General features: G+C 40.1%; 1 protein-coding gene across 1 annotated transcript in view; it reads left to right on the top strand.

Annotated features, from left to right (window-relative positions):
• Positions 1-12,142: 12,142 nt before the first annotated feature.
• SEPTIN7 (septin 7) overlaps positions 12,143-18,365 on the top strand; it is a gene marked incomplete at its 5' end in the record, with an annotated part of 54,165 nt that continues 47,942 nt past the window's right edge. The window contains one exon of the mRNA XM_080929817.1: positions 12,143-12,203. Coding sequence (XP_080785943.1) covers positions 12,143-12,203 — 61 coding nt within the window. The remainder of the gene's footprint in view (positions 12,204-18,365) is intronic.

Genomic DNA, 18,365 nt, shown 5'->3' on the forward strand with positions numbered 1-18,365 from the left:
TTGCTTAGTCCTACAGGGCTAGTTGTTTCAGCTGGTCTTCTGTAGAAGCAGGTTCCAACAGATGTGCTGGCAACCAGGCAAAGAGGAGTGAATCTTCCTTCTTCCAATGTCCTTATGTAGGTCTCCAGCAGAAGGCGTGGCCCAGAATAAAGGTGTGTACTACCATGCCCAGATCTGGGATTTGCTTTATCCCAAACTGACCTTGAACTCAGAGATCTCTTTGCCTCAGTCTCCTGGGATTAAAGGCATGTACTGCCTTGCCTGGGCCTAAGCTTTTTATGGCCACTATGCGTCAAGATCTCCACGCCAAGATCCAGGTCAGAAACTTGTATCTCCCAGCCTCAAGATCTGGATCACAGGTGAGCCTTCCAATTCTGAGTTGTAGTTCATTCCAGATATAGTCAAGTTGACAATCAGGAATAATCATTATATTTCCTTTCATATCACCCAGGAGCTCCTCTTACAGGAGACACCAGGCAGCTCAGAGTGTCTATACTACACTCACGAGGGGGTAAAATAAGTTCCCATTAACTTATGACTGCCAAGGTTCTCATTATTTCCAGAATAATGTCTCAGCCAATGGTGGGAAGCTTGTCTTCATGCCTGCGATGGTGGCTATATTGTGTTTCTCCACACACACATATGTTGTTATGTGTGTTAATCTTCAGCTGCCTTCACATCAAACAATAGTGTCTGTTGACAGATTCAGATGGGCTGTGCTTTTGGAACTATTGATTTTGAACAAAGATTGGGAACTTGAGTGAGTGAAAGTACTATCAGGACAGGGACAAAAGGATTTGAAAGACTTGTTGAATCCCTGAAGTCACACTTTGGGATAAACTGGAGGCTAAGTGCTTTTGGAGAGAGATAAGATCTTAAGAGATAAAGGGATCAAGGGTTCTGCTGCTTCAGATTCTCTTCGAGTACCTTTTCTACCACTGTACAAAGTCCTCATTTTTCACTGGAAACAATAAGTATGTGTACATTTTAACAAAGACGGTCATTAGTGGTCATAATCCGTCAAAGCCATTTTCTTTTGGTGAGATTACAGACCTCAGCACTGCTATGTTAGTATTCCAAAGGCCAGCCTGTCCTGCCTACAATAAGGGGTACACAAGCATCTCTCCTGTCACCCACTCTTTATTTTAGTGCCACAGGAACTCAAGACAATGGATTTTTTTCTACTCACCAATTACTGCTGAGCTCCTTGTGGCTCTAACAAATGCATCAAACTAGTGGCTTACCACATAGTCTTACGTATTTACACTTTTAGGTTTAGAAGTGGTGATTTGTTTTCTGAGAGAATATAGTAGAGACTAGTTAATGATATTCTAAGATAATGTCAAACTTTTGATAGTTTTCTATATCCTATATATAAAACAAGTAATTCTGTAAGTCAGCAGTACAAAGCCAAAAAGAGTTGACTTTGGGGTTTATTCTCTGCAAATTTTGAAAATTACCTGACTCTCCCAAGATGTGCTTTCTAAGCTGTATTACAATAGAGCAACAACAGTAATACTTGCCTGGAGCAGTTCTTCCAAGAATTCAACTGTACCATCTGTGAAAGCGCTCAAAGATATTTGTTGACAGAGAGCTACTCGATGCGTAATAAATGAGACTTGGAAAGTGTATTGTCAAACTTTAGAGACTGGGATCCCATCTACTTAAGTGTACAGAAGAGAATTTAAGAATTATCAGCTTGACTTTTAATTCAAAACAAACATGTCCACTGCAGGAATTCCAATCACACCAGCGGATAAATACAATGTGCAAGGCTCTGTCCCAAAGTACCTTGGAGGTAGTCACTCTTGACAGGTTGACATTTTGATAGCCATGCTCAAATGTTTAGTTTAATAGCATAGATATATACAGTGTTCTGAAATTTAAAATTTGGCTTAGCAGTGTATGTAGACCAGTGCTCTATTTTCTCAGTTGGATTTTAATTGAATAATATAAATATGCTATTAATAAATAATTGGCCACGTTATTATTATTTTTTTGGCTCTTTCACTCACTGGTGTAGTGAACATTCTTGAGTATGTAGTCATAGTTTGGCATGCATACTAGGTATTTTTTTCTAGGACAAATTCCTAGAAGAAAAATTGGTAAGTACTCGTACTGACCAGCCTTTGTTAACTTGCATGAAGAATGTTACAGCATGAGTTGTATCCCTCAAGAGCTACAAGCCTTTCATTTACTGGCACTTCAGAAGGAGAATGTATTTCAAGACAGAGCCTTTAGAGGGGAGATTACAGTACCAAGAAAAATAATGTTAACGGGGCCCTAACCCACTCTGACTGGTATCCTAACAAGACAAAGAACTTTGGATATACAAAGGCATCAACAATGTGCACAGGCAAAGGCCATGCAAAGAGACAGGGAGAAGTTAAGCATCTGTAAGCCAAGGAGAGAAGCTTCAGGAAAAGCTTGTGTACTAACATCTTCATCTTGGCCTTTTAGCTTCTACAACTGCAAAAAAACAAAAAAACAAAAAAACAAAAAAAAAAAAAAAACAAAAAAACAAAAAAACAAAACAAAAAAAAACCCCAAAAACAAAACCCTATTTTGGACACCATCCACGTTGTGGTATGGTATTTCACCGTGGAAACCCTCACAGACTAACTGAAAGTCGATAAAGGCTTGTGCCACCTATTGCTGAGCCTGATTAGGAAAGCTGCTGTAGTCATTCTCTCATTGCTCTGATTGCCCTGGCTTGTTGCAGTTTATTTAATCAGGCTGTTTACTCTGAACCTTGGGGAAACCTCAAGGATTTTGGGAGGTTTGTGAACAACAATTACTATATCTTTAGGGTTTTTTTTGTTTTATTTTTATTAGAGTGTATGTGTAGTTAGTGTGTGTAGCTAATTACACATCACAGCACGTGAATAGAAACTAGAAGATAACATGTGGAGTTGGTGCCCCCTCCACAATTTATACCAACCAAGCTTATTGGACTTGCACTTTTACCTGCTGAGACATTTCTACGGCCACATCTTTTTGTTTTGTTTTGTTTTTCTACTTTGTTGTAACACATTTTGCCAAAAGTTTACAGGTCAAAATTACTAAAATGTGTTTTCATTGAATCATTTTCTACTTTTTACAATAAAATAGTAAAAGCAAAAGCAATATAATTTTTTCCCTCAAATTTTCTCAGATATCTCTTCCTTGGATTGACAGGAATACACGTCTCACTCTGGTAGATCATTTTAAGCCTACTAAATATGTTGTTTGTAATACTGAGGCTTGTGCTTAGAGATTGCATATGCCAGGCAAGCTGTTTCGACACTGAGCCATGTCTCTGTGCCTCCTCAAAGCTTTATTTTTATTATTTTTCAGACAAGTTCTGATAAGCTGTTCAGACCTTCTCGTATGACAGCTTTCCACATAACTGGTATTACAGGCCTGTCCTACCAGGCAGACACTCCTGGTTCATATAAGTAAATGAATCTGGACTAACCAGTAGCTAAAAGGCATCTACCCTTTCACCCAGTCCCTCTTGACCACTCTTCCTTCCCTTCCCTCAGTAAATCTGATGTGTGTGCTTCCTCAAGAAGCAGGAAGGAAACCTGAAATTACCTAGGAGCTATCTTATGGTCTACAGCCTCATCAGCAACCTTCAAATATTTGACATTCTTTTCATTTCCTAAAGAAGTGACTCACCCAGAACTCATATCCACAGTAGCTGGAATAATTGGTCTATTTTTTCTTTTAACAATTTATCTGTAAAATCAGGACTGCTTTGCTGAATATTATTGTATTGCTAGGTATAAAAGCAGAGGAATATCTGTCAGGGGTCGGTCTAAAGAGGATTTTTCTTTTCTGATCTTTCTTGTCTTTTTTCTTCCCAGAATTAATCTTGGCTGTTCAAGGGCCTGGTTAGCCTGTGTTTACTGTTCATTAACAGATTAGTAAACCATGGGAGCTGAGTCAGACCTGCCTCAACAGGAGAGGTATGCCTAGAAGACCTGGCTGAAGCAAGACAGATTAGTACACTGCCAATGGATCAATTGAGCCCTTCATTTCAGTGCCACAGAACTGCTAGGGGGAAGGTGCTGTCATGAAGAATTTACAGGAAGATTATTTACAAAACGACTTTTGTGTTTATTTTTTCCCTAATATATTTGCATGTATGTGCAAAGGAAGTTGGGAACAAATTAAGAAGAAAACCCAAAAGTAATAATCTCTTATTTGTAATATTAATGGTGTACCTTTATGTTCCTTGTATTTTTTGGTTTTGCATTTCCCATTTTATTTAGTTAACCAAGCCATGTAAGGACCTCAAGTATATGCAATTATTTACAATAAACTTGAGTGCTTACAATGTGTAAGGAACTATACCAGGTCTTGTGTGAGACACTAAGTTCTATATCAAATAGCTAAGATTTAATCTATGTCAGCATCTAGAGGTTTGCTCAACAATTTGCAGATATCTAGATTAAAAAAAAGTCTAGTGCCAGTGGGAAAAGTCTAAATCACTTATATTTAGCCCAAAGCCAAGGATTATTTTGAGACAATAGTAATTAAATGAATACTTTTATCAGAAACCAATTCCAGAAGTGTTCATTTGTGTGTTGTGAATCATGAGAGGGAAGGGAGTTATGCCCGTGCCATATGTGCATGCTGGAGCTATAGTAATATCATCTGCAATACAGCTGCTCCCTTTAGATGCTCACACTCATGACTTCAACAGCAGGCAGCATATGGGCTATGGGAAAGTCAATTTGAGGCAGTTCTCCATTTGGTAGGTAGCTGACTGAGAGTATTAGGCCTCCTCTAACCTAACTCTGAAACTAAGTGAAGGACACACATTCAGCCTTTGGAATCAGGAACTTGAATAGAAAATAGATAAGCAAGCACTACTGTCAACTGTGATATTACTATCGTTTTGGATGAAAAGGATGGCTATTATTTTCATTTCATGAAGTCTTTTCAATCTTTACAGTGTTCAACTGCATGTTATTATTCACTATACATTTTCTGGAACAAATGAAACAAGGAAAGTATTAAGGCAAACAAGACAAGCCATTTGGTTAATGGAATGAGATCACAGTATGGGTAGCAATCAAAAAGACTATCACTTGCCTCTTACTTTTTGTCAGGTGCTTAAGTACCTCTCTAAAGTAGGGTCCAATCAACAGGAAATGGTTAATGATGCAGTAATGGGGCTGGAGAGACAGCTTAGTTGGCAAAGTGCTTGTCATGATAATGTGAGGACCCAAGTTTGATCTCTAGAATCCCCACTACAAAACAGATTTGGAGCCAGGTGGTGGTGGCATACACCTTTAATCCTAGCAAGAGGCAGGATTAGTTAGTTTGAGGCCAGTCTGGTACAGAGTGAGCTCCATGACAGTCAGGGTTCCACAGAGAAACCCTGTCTCAAAAGAAAAAACGAAACCGAGGTACGGTCCATGTGCCTGCAATCCCAGTGCTGGAGATATTGAGACAGGAGAATCTCTGGGGGCTGTTCTAATTGCCAGTGGAGCCACTTGATTCAGCCTCAACAAAGTAAGATGGAGAAAGACTGAGGAAGACACCTATTGACCTCTGGTCTTCATACACATATACACACTCCCATGTGGACGCACATGAACACACATATATTTATGTGCTTATGTATACACACAACACAGGCTCAGAGTTGTTTGAAGCCTCACAAAAAGGGCAGCAATGGCACAATATTTTAACTGTTACCAACAGTTTGACTTGTCTCAGTCTTCATGGTACTGTACTACAATTGCTCACTTAAAAGAAAGAGACCAATCAGTTGAACACAAATGCTAAAGCATTTGCCTCCTCTTTAAATTTCCTCTTATTCTCTCAGGTATACCTTCAGAAAACTCATCAGTCACTAGTCAAGGTCAGCTAGAAAAGAACAGGGCTAGTGCCTACTACTTATAAAATGCTGGTCATCTGCTGACCTATTACATCTCTATAAACTTAGTTAAGTTCAATTCACTTTTGGATAGCAGAAGTGTTCAGCCATTGCCAAAGTCAATATATTAAGCCTAATTGCTGCAGGCAGCTGGTTTTCTATAGATAGAACCATGTATCCCTATTTCCTATTTCAGTCAATTTCTGATTCAGTGGTAGGAAATGCCAAAGGGAGTTGGCAGCGATGGTCTTTTCCACTTGCAATAGCTTTTGTAAACTTTGGATTTTTCGCCCCTACAGCTCTAAAACAAGTTACTAATGTCAAACGAAACATGAAAAACAAGGTAAGTGCTTTCTTCTCATTCCTGTCCCAGAGGCAACTGCCAGTCTATTGCCAGGGCCCTGGAACCCTCAAGGAACAGAGGGACTCTCATATGTACAGAAATAAGTTTGTAAGGACGCCTGGACATAAACATTCCTTGAGACTCCAAACTGAGATAAGTTTGGACTTCTGGGATGCCTTATTTCTGTGCTATGTCTTCACCCACTCTCTTCTTGGCTGGTGGAAAAAAGAGGCAAAGAATTTAAGAATGGAGGTTGTTCTGATATTTTTTCCATTTGTTGAACTCTCTGGGATAAAGCTGAAATCTCCCCCCACCCCTTTCCTTTCCTCTCTCCTCTTGCTGTGTATTTTGGCTTTTCTTTTATGATGTTTCATCTTTAAAGTATGGAGTTTTATTTTTCTCCATTTTTTGTTCATTAACCTCAAAAATGTCACATTCTTGTACTTCACAGATTCTTAATCCATATAGGGATATATAAGTATCTATTCCCTTTATGTTTTTCAAACACCATACTTTTCCAATTATTTTAATAAGCTTGTTTGATCTCATCCAAACTTTCTTCTGGTACTACGTTACTTAATCACAAATGTTTAATTTACATTCAGATTTTTTTTTTTTTTTGCTGCTGTGATAAAACAGACTGACAAAAGCAGCTTACAAACTTCTCTTTTTCTTTTTTCCATCCTTTTTCTCTTGGTTCCAGAGGGGTAGAGTCTTAGGAAGGCAAAGGGGAAAGAAGGGAGAGGAGAAAGAGGGAGAGAGGAAGAAAGAGAATTCCAATGCACAGCTGTAATCTCAGCACTAGCAGGAATGAGACAGGGGGATTGTTAGTTGAAGACTGCACAGGGAACCGCAGCATTTGAAGGTGTCCTAAGCAGCTGGAAAAGTGGAAGACACCTGGAGAACAACAGACACCTGGCATGCATCATCTGTGCCGCTGCAGCAGGGCTAACAAGTTTCTTCTCAGGGCACCTTGCCATTACTCAAGTTGCTGAGGCTCCATCCTGAAGTATGATGCCTTTGTCAAATACATGAGCTACTTTATTTGAAATTAAAACCAAGAAAGTTTTAGATTATTTTCTAATTCAATTCACAAATATCTAAAATATGAAAATATAATAATCTATGTCAGCACAAAATACATCTTATGAAATATCTGTATCTTCTAAAGCAATAAAAATTAGTTTGAGATATGTCATTGCTTTACATTTTGGCAATTAAAAACTGTCTAGCTTAATAAGAAACAGCTGACTATTTATTTATTGCATTCAACCTGTTACAATTATCATACTGAAAAATACCAGTGTATTTTCATGAGAAACAGATTTAATAGAGAATAAAGCCTCATATTCAGTTTAATATTGGCTTTAAAAGTCAGAATTAGTATATTAAAATATTGACTTTACAGCTCCCACATTTTCAGAGACACAATTCCCTCCTCACTGTCAGGATTCCTCACTCAACACGTAAGTTCTGTATTTGTGACTACTACACAATTATCCCTCAAGAAATAGTTGCTGAATTAAGTAATGAATACCATACCCCGTGTTGGGGCTATATATGTTACCAAGAATCCCTGCTCTCAAAGGGTTTGTTCTCCACTGGAATGGAGACAGATATTTACAAAATTGTACCATTAGCACAATTTGAAAGTAGATACAAGACACTATAGAAGATAGAGGCATGTCACCAGTCATGGGAGTTCAAAAAAAGGCTTTTAGAGAAATAATGGTTAAACCGAGACTGAAAGTAAAAATCAAATTTAAGTGCAAGTGAGGGAAGGAAACTGGAATGTTAGAGACAGAGTATCACAGACAGAGTGTCAGAAAGTCTTGCCAGAGTCTACAGAGTGAGACACACTGAGAGGCCAGAAATGAGGAAATATATCATGTACATTTTCCAGTTTAAAGACTAAACAGACTTACATAGTTAAGGCTTAGAATGGTCACTATGGATATAGGAGAAGAATGAGTTATAGATCATAAAGCAACAGTCAGAAAAGCTGCTACAAGGAACTAAGGCAAAACTTATACACTGGATTGATGATGATACCATTTAGAGATTTGAAGCAAATACATGCATAATGAAATGAGAAGTTTAGTTTGGGATATGTTATTTTGAGATACCTTAGACTATCTAGGTTAGGCATTTCAAAGGTATATGGATTCTATAGTTAAAAGAGAGAGGTGGACATGAAACTTACACTTAGGAGTCATCACACATATGACCTCTGAAGTCAACTAGACCACAAGAGGACTGTTACAGGTGAGATGGGATTCCAGATGGTGCAGTGGATAAACACACTTGCTGGGTAAGCCTGATGAGTTTCATGAATGGTGAAAGAATAGAACAGATTCCTAAAAGTCCTCTGACCTCTGCACATGTGGTATACAGACATATACACACAAATGTACTAATCAATTGCTTTTTAAAACATGAGACAGGGATCTGGCGAGAGACCTCAGTGGTTACGATTACAGGTTGACCTTCCAGAGGACCCAGTTTCCACTCTCAGCACTCATGGCAACTGCTAATCATTTGTCACTATAGTCTCAGGGGATCTGATGCCCTCTTCTGGCCTCTTTGGGTGCCATGTACACACATGATATACAGACATATATGCAGACAGACAAGACAGTGATATGCATATAATAAATACACAGTATACACACATATACATTAAAGTGAAAACAGGAATAAATCAGTTTGAATAGCTTTTAGGTGTTAAGTGATAGGCAAAAGATGATCCTAGAGCGGAAGATTAAAAAAAAAGGTAGAGATCTAGGAGGAAAACCAGAAAAGTATGGTTTGACAAACCAAATGATGTATATTCAGAAAACCATGATTACTACTATCTAATGGTGCGAAGAAGTTGATTTTAAAAAGAAAAAGGTTCACTCTATTGAAGAACTGAGACTGATGACTTATGAAGAATTTCATAATAAGGGAGAGTGATAGGAATAAAATCCTGAAGCTTATTGAGTGGAATAAAATATCCATTGAGAGAAGTTCCTGAAGAGGCATAAGTATGTGCTTCAGAGATGGTAGGGGGTAGGGAGGTATCTAATCCATGGTGCCAAGTCAGATAGATGCCTGTGCAGGCTTGTGAGGAAACAGTCCAGTGGATTATATGTTTTTCTTTTTCTTTTTGAAAATAGGTAAGAGAGATGGCTTGAAAATAATGTAGAAATTCTGAAGATGCTGCTGTTGAAAGTGGAAATAAGAGCTAACTAGAAAAATAAGCACTTCATGAAGTTGGTAGTTTACTGGATGTATACATTGTAAATATATATTGGAAACAATCTACTTGATAAGCCCAGGATTTTCTTTTTCAGACCCCTTTTTGAATTAGGTTAAGGTCTAGGCATTATTTTGTTAATAAATGTAATACTCTAGACAGCACAATAGAGAGATCATAAAATGAGTACAATTCTCACTTTCTATATCTGCTTATATATACTTTTTAACATATATACAGTGTGTAACATTGGTTACTAATCTTTCTGCAGTGCTCCACATGGTATAATCTCATTTCCTGTAATCTACCATGCATTTTTAATGGAAAACACTGAAGTTATTATTTGGGGTGGACTTTGTATGACAGCATAAATGTACCTTTGACATTATTTATATTGAGAATTTATCCATTTCCAGGAAATGACAAAGCTCACAATTCACTAATCTCTTAATGAGATTCAGATCCTACTAAAAGCTTGTCCTCAAAGAAATTTACCAACAAAGACAAATATTTTCTTTACAGACCATTACATTTTATCAATAATAGTATTTTGTTTAACTTTGTACTATAAATTAATCATCATAAATTAACTCCCTGTAAGAAATATCTATAAACTTCTACTACAAACAGGGCATGCATTAGTCTACTGAACTCAGATACTTGTAGAGGAGAAAACTTGATCATAGAAAGTTAAGGAACTTATCTGTCCTTGGCCACATGCCTGATAATGTGAGGTGGGATTTGAACCAAAAAACTCTACACTCTAACTTCAAAGACCCTGTATTTTCTACATTGCCTCCCCCACCCCCAAATCTCTTTCCTGTGTAGCTCTGGCTGTCCTGGAACTCACTCTGTAGACTAGGCTGGCCTGGAACTCAGAAATCTGCTTGCCTCTGCCTCCCAAGTGCTGGGATAAAAGTAGTGCATCACCACTGAAAGGCTACATTGCCTTTTTTGAGACAGGAATTTAATGACAGAACTTTAACACAATGATTGGTTGACAGCTAAGGTGGGATACATTTAAAATGTAAAAATGTACCTGTAGGAACAGCATAAAGCAAGACACGACACGATATAGTTGGTTTTCTTAGATAACATTTCTTTCCTTAAAAAAGGCTACTTGGAAGTATTTCAAGCACATAGAAAATTGTACAGCCATGTGCCCTATACTTAATTTTGACATACCTTAACTTTTGGCTGTCACATTTTCTTTGGATTACTTGGATAGAAAATAAAAAGATACAAGGAACACTTCCTGTTACACTCCCTCTCATCTGTAAAAGTAACCATTACTTTAAACTTTGTATGTATCATTTATGAGACCTTTGCATTTTGATTTCACAGCTTCTCATTTAAAAAAATAAAACCTCCCTAAAAACATTACTTATACTAGGTAACTTTTGCAATGTGCCTCCCCCTCAGTATTGTGTTCTCCATATTCATGCTGATAGCTGTAATTCACCGAGTTCACATAGTAGTCTGTGTACCAACCTTTTAAACAATGTAACTTATCGATCCCATTAGACATTTTTTTTCACTGATAGTGCGGTGCAGCTATGAACACTTCTTTAGTGTTCACAGTAACTTTGTATACAAAATGCCTTGTGCATGAACTTTAGAGCGAAGGAAACACCAGTTTCAAGAAAGGGATGAAAGACAGGGATTATTCATAGCAACTTGAGAACACTCTCACTAGGAAACATGTGAGAGAAGGCTCCGACGACAGTATGAAACGACACCTCCCGCCTTTCAATGCCCTCAACTGTTACTGAGTTTCCTTCACACGTGTCCATTCGTTTCCTCAACCAGAGCGCGAGCAGGGACCAAGGTGAGTCAACAGGGAGTGTGATGAAACTGCAGCCGTCGGCCTCGCTGCGCCAGACCACCAGAGGTGACAAGAAGGAAGTGTCCAGGGCCTAATCTCACTTTCCACCCAGAAAGTCACGGAAGTGAGGAGCTGGGATGGACAGGAGAACTAGGGGAACAGACACCTGCCAGTTTCTTCTTTCACAAAGACGCAGATGCACAACCGGACCGCATCTGCGGGGTGCCCCCCCCCCCCGCCCTAAGGGCAATTTTCCAAGAGCTGGCTGGCTCTTTAACCAGAGCCTCCCAGCCTTACGCCAACTCCGTAAGGAGAAGCGTGGGGCCAACCCCGCGGCTCCCGCTGCTCCAAAACCTGAGGTGAAATTACGCGGGGTGGCACTGGCGGCGGCCATCTTTAGTCCGGGCAAGACCCCGCCCTCGCGCCCCAGTCACCGCTCCCACTAAATCCCCAGGACTTTCAGTGACAAAAGTAGCGCAGTTCATCGTAGAGGTAGTGTGTGTGTGTGGGGGGGAACATACAAAAGACCCCACTGTCCACGACAACGGAAGTGCCCAGACGCGGCCAATGTAAACATGGCGGTTGGGGAAGTACAGCAAATCGGCGGCGGCGCCAGGGAGAACTCGCTCAGAGCGAGCGAAGCAGGGCGGCAGGCCGCGGAGGTGGGTAATCTCGCGAGAGCATAGCCGCCTCGGCTCGGCCCGGAAGCCTCAGGGCGGGCGAGAGCCAGTGAGGCAGTCCGCCTGCTGCCGTGTGCGTAAGTGGGGCAGCGACGCCGGGCGGCTACGCTGCGGAATCGGCGTAGGTGGTTTTGGAGAATCCGCCCGCTGCGCCGCGCCGGGGCTGGTCGCGGAGGGGGAGGGGATGTCGGTCAGTGCGAGATCCGCTGCTGCTGAGGAGAGGATCGTCAACTGCAGCACCATGGGTGAGCCTCACCCCCCGGCCGCCGGCGATCCCGGCCCCGGCTCGGGACGCGCGGGTACTTGGCGACCTCCGGACCAGCCGGGGAACGCCCTGGGGCTAGAGGGGCGAGCGGCGCGGCAGGGAGGCGGCGGGTTCGGGGCGCGGCGGCCGGGGGGGAGGGGAGGGGAGGCGGCCGCGGTGACAGTTTGAATTGAGCGTGAGCGGAGCCGAGGCGGCGGCGTTTCCTGCGCCTTGGCGGGCAGGCCGGGGGAGCGGGCGGCCGGACCGTGGCGTCCGAGGCCCGAGGCAGCTCCCAGCCTAGTCGTCTTTCCTGCGTCGCCTCCGGGCCTCCGGTCCCCGACCCCCGGCCCCGCGGCCTTGCCTGCTCGGGTGTCCCGCCCGAGCAGCCTGGGTTGAGGTCCCCTTGTGGGTGTGTAGGCCGGGCGAGCAGGGTGGGGATGTGTGAGCGAGTTGGGCGCCGGTTCTCCGTGGGCCGGCCAGGGAGGGCGGCTGTAGGGAGGGAGGAAGATGCCCTGGGCTGGGGCTGCGTTGGAGGCGGCGGCGGCTGCAGCACCAACAAACGTGATGCTGCTGCTGCTGCTGCTGCTACTGCTGCTGCTCGCTTCGCCTTCTCCGGGCTCAACCCTGAAGGCCGGTGGACGGTGGTCGAGTCTCAGGACCGATCTTGAGCTGGATTTGGGTTTAGTTTTTTAGGAAACATGGAAAGAGAAGGTCTCGGAGGGCGCCCCCCGGAGGAGGTGTAAAGGATGGGAACGGTGCCTGGAAAAGGGAGGGAGGGGGTTGGGCAGACACGGACTGGAGAAGTTTAAGGAAATTAATTTTTGAAAATAATTTCAGTAGTCTGTTTTTCTCTTAAGCCCTCTCATTTCCTCTCCTCCCCCACATGCTGGAAAAAGAACAGGCCATCTCATTCATATTTTCCACTCCAGAGTTCCACTTCGTACTTTTTATGTAGTATGAAATAAGCAATTGAGTCTTTTTTTTCTTACACATTTTTTTTTTTTTTGCTAAGTTACTTTTTATAGTACACTGTTCCATATCTGCTTTCTTTCAGTTGAAGGGTTAGATTCTGTGATGACCAGATGTTTGCTAAGTTACTGAAATCATTACTTATTACTTAAATCTTGGCAAGCTTATTGCAAAATAGTTTAACTTTAAGAGTTACTTATTTTAATTCTCTAACTTTGATGAAAGGGAAAGCTCTTTATAATTGCCTCTGGGAATCCCGAGGAATAGGTAATCTAAAGTGACAAGCTTTTTTTTTTTTTTTTTTTTTTTTTTTTTTGCATATTTATGTGTATTCAGGTAGTGAGAAGTTGAGGAAACTCCAGGATTCATGCATATAGCAGGACTGCAGTTTGTAGAATTCTGACAGACTAAAGGGTGGACAAACAATTCCTTATTTCTCCAATCAGCAAGAAAGAGTAGGGGATGATGGGGGTTGGGAGAATGGAGGCAAGAAACAATCTTTCATTACATCCAGTTGAATGAGACTGGAGGAGCTAAGGCTTGAATGGCACTATAAAACAAATCTGGAAGCGACATTGGTAGTTTACATGATAGCAGTGTGTCATTCAGCCATAGGGCAATGTGATGGAGCCTGATCCTCTTTATACTGTCATTAAAAATATCACATTGCACTTAGGCATATACAATTGAAAACAAAGTTTGTGTGTGTTTGGGAACTTGATGCGTGCTTCCCTAATTTAGCAATTTATAGGTACTGGTTTTGGTTTAGGGATAATTTATAGGTAAGTACATGAAAAGTTATGGTAAAGACATAATCTCTTGGTATTTGAAGAACTCTTAGACCAGACTTTTTATTATTAATTTCAATATACAGAAAATGCTCTTACTATTAAAGCAAAACCAGAACTGTTCATGAGAGGGGATGTGGCTCAGTGGCAGAGCTTAGCAGACGTCTCCAAGCCAACCTTAGGACAGTCTAAAGGAGTATAACAAAAGTGTTGAGGAAGAAGCAGGAAGAGATTTAACCTGTGGCTTTTATGATGGGTTGGAATAAAGCTCGTTGTAGAGCAGGTTGGCTTTAGGCATATAATTTGATGATTTATATATATCCATAATAGACAGTATGGCTGGGACTGGGCAGAAGTGTTGCTTGACTGAATCCTGGCAGAAAGCCTAATTTCATCGTTTGACTTAAGCTACTATCAAATTTTTATTAAAAGTTACATTGGTTAATGCATTTTAATGGAGCTTTGAGACAAAAATGTGTAGATTCCATTCTCTGTACTGTGGTCAAAAAGTGCTGTTGGTCAAAGTAAGGATTTTAAATGTTGTCAGAAGGGTTTGTGGATTTGGTATGAGAAAAGAAGACTTAAATAAAGGCTATTAAGTTCATGTTGCATTTTTCTTATTTTGGATTCAGTTATTCTGCACACCAGAAGCTAGTAAGGCTAGAGAGGCCTACTATTTGTAATCTCCAGAAGAGGTCACCCTCAAAACCAGATAAGAACCAGGGCAGGTCCAAAAAGAAAATAGTAGCCACTGACCACTTTACCCTTGGAAGAGAAATAGATTTTTTGTTTTCTTCTGATCACTTGTGTCATCATCAGATTTCTAGAGAGTACAGGGGAGGGGAAGGGGCATTTAATGGTTCAAAATCTTTATGTACACCCTAGCATGACTAAGACTTGAACATGTCTGTCTGAATCAGACATGGATTCAGATCTTGACTTGCCCTTGCTACTGAGGTGTCAGTTATTTTAAGTTAGTGCTTCACAAAAGGTGAAGGATTTTTATTTTTTCCCCTTCCCCTTTTTTTTCTCACTACGTAAGTCCGTTCCTTTCTTTCCTCGCTGTCCCAAACCCAAAGTTCTGCAAATTTCTTTTAAATAAAAGCAGAATGAGAAAGATAGCAAATGTCCCTGCTTTTTATTATTAGATCTAATATATAGAAAATGTTCTTGACATTTTAGCAAAACAACTATTTATGAGAGAGGGGTTGCAGTTTAGTGGCAAAGCATGGTTAGCTTAGCATAACAGGTTCTGGGTTTGATTTCCCGCAGCCTCAGTCCCCACAAGAAGTTTATTTATTATGCTTAAGATTTCTATCTTTTAATATAATCCTGTTATTTCATACACTGTTCTACCATGCTTTCAGAATAGATAACAGAATTAAGGTGTTGTGCAGTAATTTCTGGGTCGATAAAGATTGTGTCTTATGAGCTGTGTTAAAGATTGTGTATTTGCAGCCAGTAACTTTTTTTAAAAAAGACTTTAGTTTATTTATAGGAACTCACTGTAGCTGTCTTTAGACACACCAGAAGAGGGTATCAGATCTCATTATAGATGGTTGTGAGCCACCATGTGGTTGCTGGGAATTGAACTCAGGACCTCTGGAAGAGCAGCCAGTGCTCTAACCACTGGGCCATCTCTCCAGCCCTACAGCCAGTAACTTTAAAAGTATTTTGAAAACTGAGAAGAGCAAATTATAGCTTGTGTTTAAAAGAATAGCACGAGGATGCTCCTATTTATATTATTTTAGAGTTTTAAGTATTGCATGTTCATGTATTTGTATTTTAGTCAATGTTTGCTTTACAAAGAATATAAAGAGGATATCTCCCTTCCTTGGTAATCACAAGTTACAATGCCTCCTTTTTGCTTTCAAATGTTAAAACTTGTGTATGAGTGTTTATGTCTATGTGATAGGGGTGCGTGTGGAGTTGAGAGGACAGTTTGTTGGAGTCACTTCTCTCCTTTCACTGTGTTTGTCACAGAACCAAACTCAGGAGGTCAGGCTTACTGGCAAGTGCCTTTGTGCCCTGAGCATGCTAAATCTGCTCCATTTTACTCTGGAACCATAAATGAATAATTTTGGTAGCTTCATTTGAGATGAGCCTTCAGTCAGTTTCTCAACCTGGCAATATTAATGTGTAGAGTTTATTTTTGTTATGTGAGCACAACCTGTAGGAGCATGTGTATGCATATGTGGTGCATGTATGTGTGCATATTACATACCTAGTACTTTTCAAACTTGAGAATTAGGATTATCTAGGAAGCAATTTTGCTTTTATTATTCATATTTGGTTCATTATTATTATTATTATTGTAATTCCTTGACATTGTGCTAGATCAGTCAGTAGATCCCAGAGTATAAGTTGTGATCATTAAAAACGAAGATTATCCGAATCTCAGTAATGTTCCTTGATTCACAGTGTCTGGGAGAGAAACCTAAGAACCTTCATTTCCAAGTGTTTCTCAAATTAGTAAGTTTATTAAAGTATAGCTTTTATACTATAACATTTATAGGTTTTAAGCACTTATTTCAAGGAACCTTGTTATGTAAGCACAAATGTATCTTGTAGCCTTATATACCAATAAAGACATTGAACATTTTTAACATCTTGGCATTTTCTTGTGCTTGTTCTCAATCCTGCACTTTAACTTTGTTGCTCCAGGTAACCACTGATCTGATTCTGATAGTTGTTGATTAGATTTTAGATTATATATATGACTATATATAGTCTCTATATAACTATATATTGTCATATAGTTTTTCTGGGTAGTTTTTGAAATTTTTCTTCCTGATTTTGTATTTGGTCTCTGTGTGTGTGTCCATCCATCTATTCAAATATGGTAGTCAGCGATTAATCAGTGGTTGATGCTTTCCTCTATGGTCTCCACCTTATTTTTATTTTTGGTCCATTTGTGTGTGTGTGTGTGTGTGTGTGTGTTTGTGGTTATGCACATGACTGTGGGTGCCTGTGCCTATTTGCAACCATGTAAAGGCCAATGTAGGACATTAGGCATCATCATCTATTATTCGCTGTCTTATTACATTGACACAGGATCTCACTGAACTGAAGCTCACTGTTGAGGGATCCATTTGTCTCTTCCTCTCAGTGGCATGTGGGTCCACGTCTAGCTTTTTTGTGTTTTTTGTTGAGTATTGGAGATTTGAATTTAGGTCCTCATGCTTACATAGAAAATGCTTTTTGTTTTTTTTTTTTTTTTTTTTTTTTTTTTTGTTTGTTTTGTTTTTAAACAAAAGCAATCTCACAACATTTATTGTCATTTAATGATAATGTGCAAGTAAAATAAGACGAGTAAATATAGCTCCCAGCAGAAGACACCTTTAAAAACATTGAACAGCTTTCTCAACTTCTCCCATGTTTGACCTCTGTTAGTTGGAAACACTTTGGAGCACAGTAATGTTATCTTTTTAGCATGATCTGACCCAGTTTTTTTTTCGACTTTGTTTAGGAATTAATTTCTTCTGCATCATCTAATACGAGGTTCATGTATTCACCAAAGCCAATAACACAACCCTCTATCCACATATTCACTTGCTCATACAGCCACACCTGAATTCAGATCTATTTTGCAAGTATCTGAAAATAAGGTTGATGGACTGCTCTTTCTGGCCCTAGCCGAGGTACACCATGGTGGATGTCACAAAGACCATGAGTAGGATGGCTGCCTCAGAAAGCGACTTCCAAGAAGCCTAGAAAGTGTTCTTATTTACTGAATCAACTCCTCAGCCCATTTGTCTTATTTATGAAGCTGGAGCTCACTGATTGACTAGACTAGCTTGCTAGTAAGCCCCAGGCATCATGCTTCTACACCAGTCAGTGCGGAGTTTCACATGCATGGTGTCAATGTGGGTTTTTTGGCTTACACTGGAGTATCGGAGATCCAAATTGAGTCTCTTACTTTCATGGCAAGAACATTACTGACTAGGTGATTACATGACTGCAGCCCCTTTCTTGATAAGATTTCAAATGTACAGAAAAAAAAGGTAAAAGATCATTTTGGTACATTTAAAGGAACATAATTCTAGTAACTTTCTAGAATTTGATAAGCAGTCTTGGGATGGGCCTCTGGAAATATGATTAACTTTTTTGGCAATATAAAAGAATTTTTTACAGTGTCTGAACATTGTAAAATAGTCCTGTAACAACAATTTGATATTTTGTAAGGTCTTTTTAGTTTTATTAACAAATACTGCTTATAGAAGTTTTATAAGATACCTGTGGACCCATAGCCTTGTGTATGTTATTGTGTTTGTATTTTGCTTCTGGAATTGCTTTTTGTTCCTTCTCATACTTTTTCCCCCTTCTTTTGGTGGGTGTGTCTTACTGTGTAGTCCAGGCAGGCCTGTAACTCATTATGTAGACCAGGCTGGCCTAGTAGTAATCCT

Source organism: Micromys minutus, assembly GCF_963924665.1.
Source record: "Micromys minutus genome assembly, chromosome: 16".
NCBI lineage: Eukaryota > Metazoa > Chordata > Mammalia > Rodentia > Muridae > Micromys > Micromys minutus.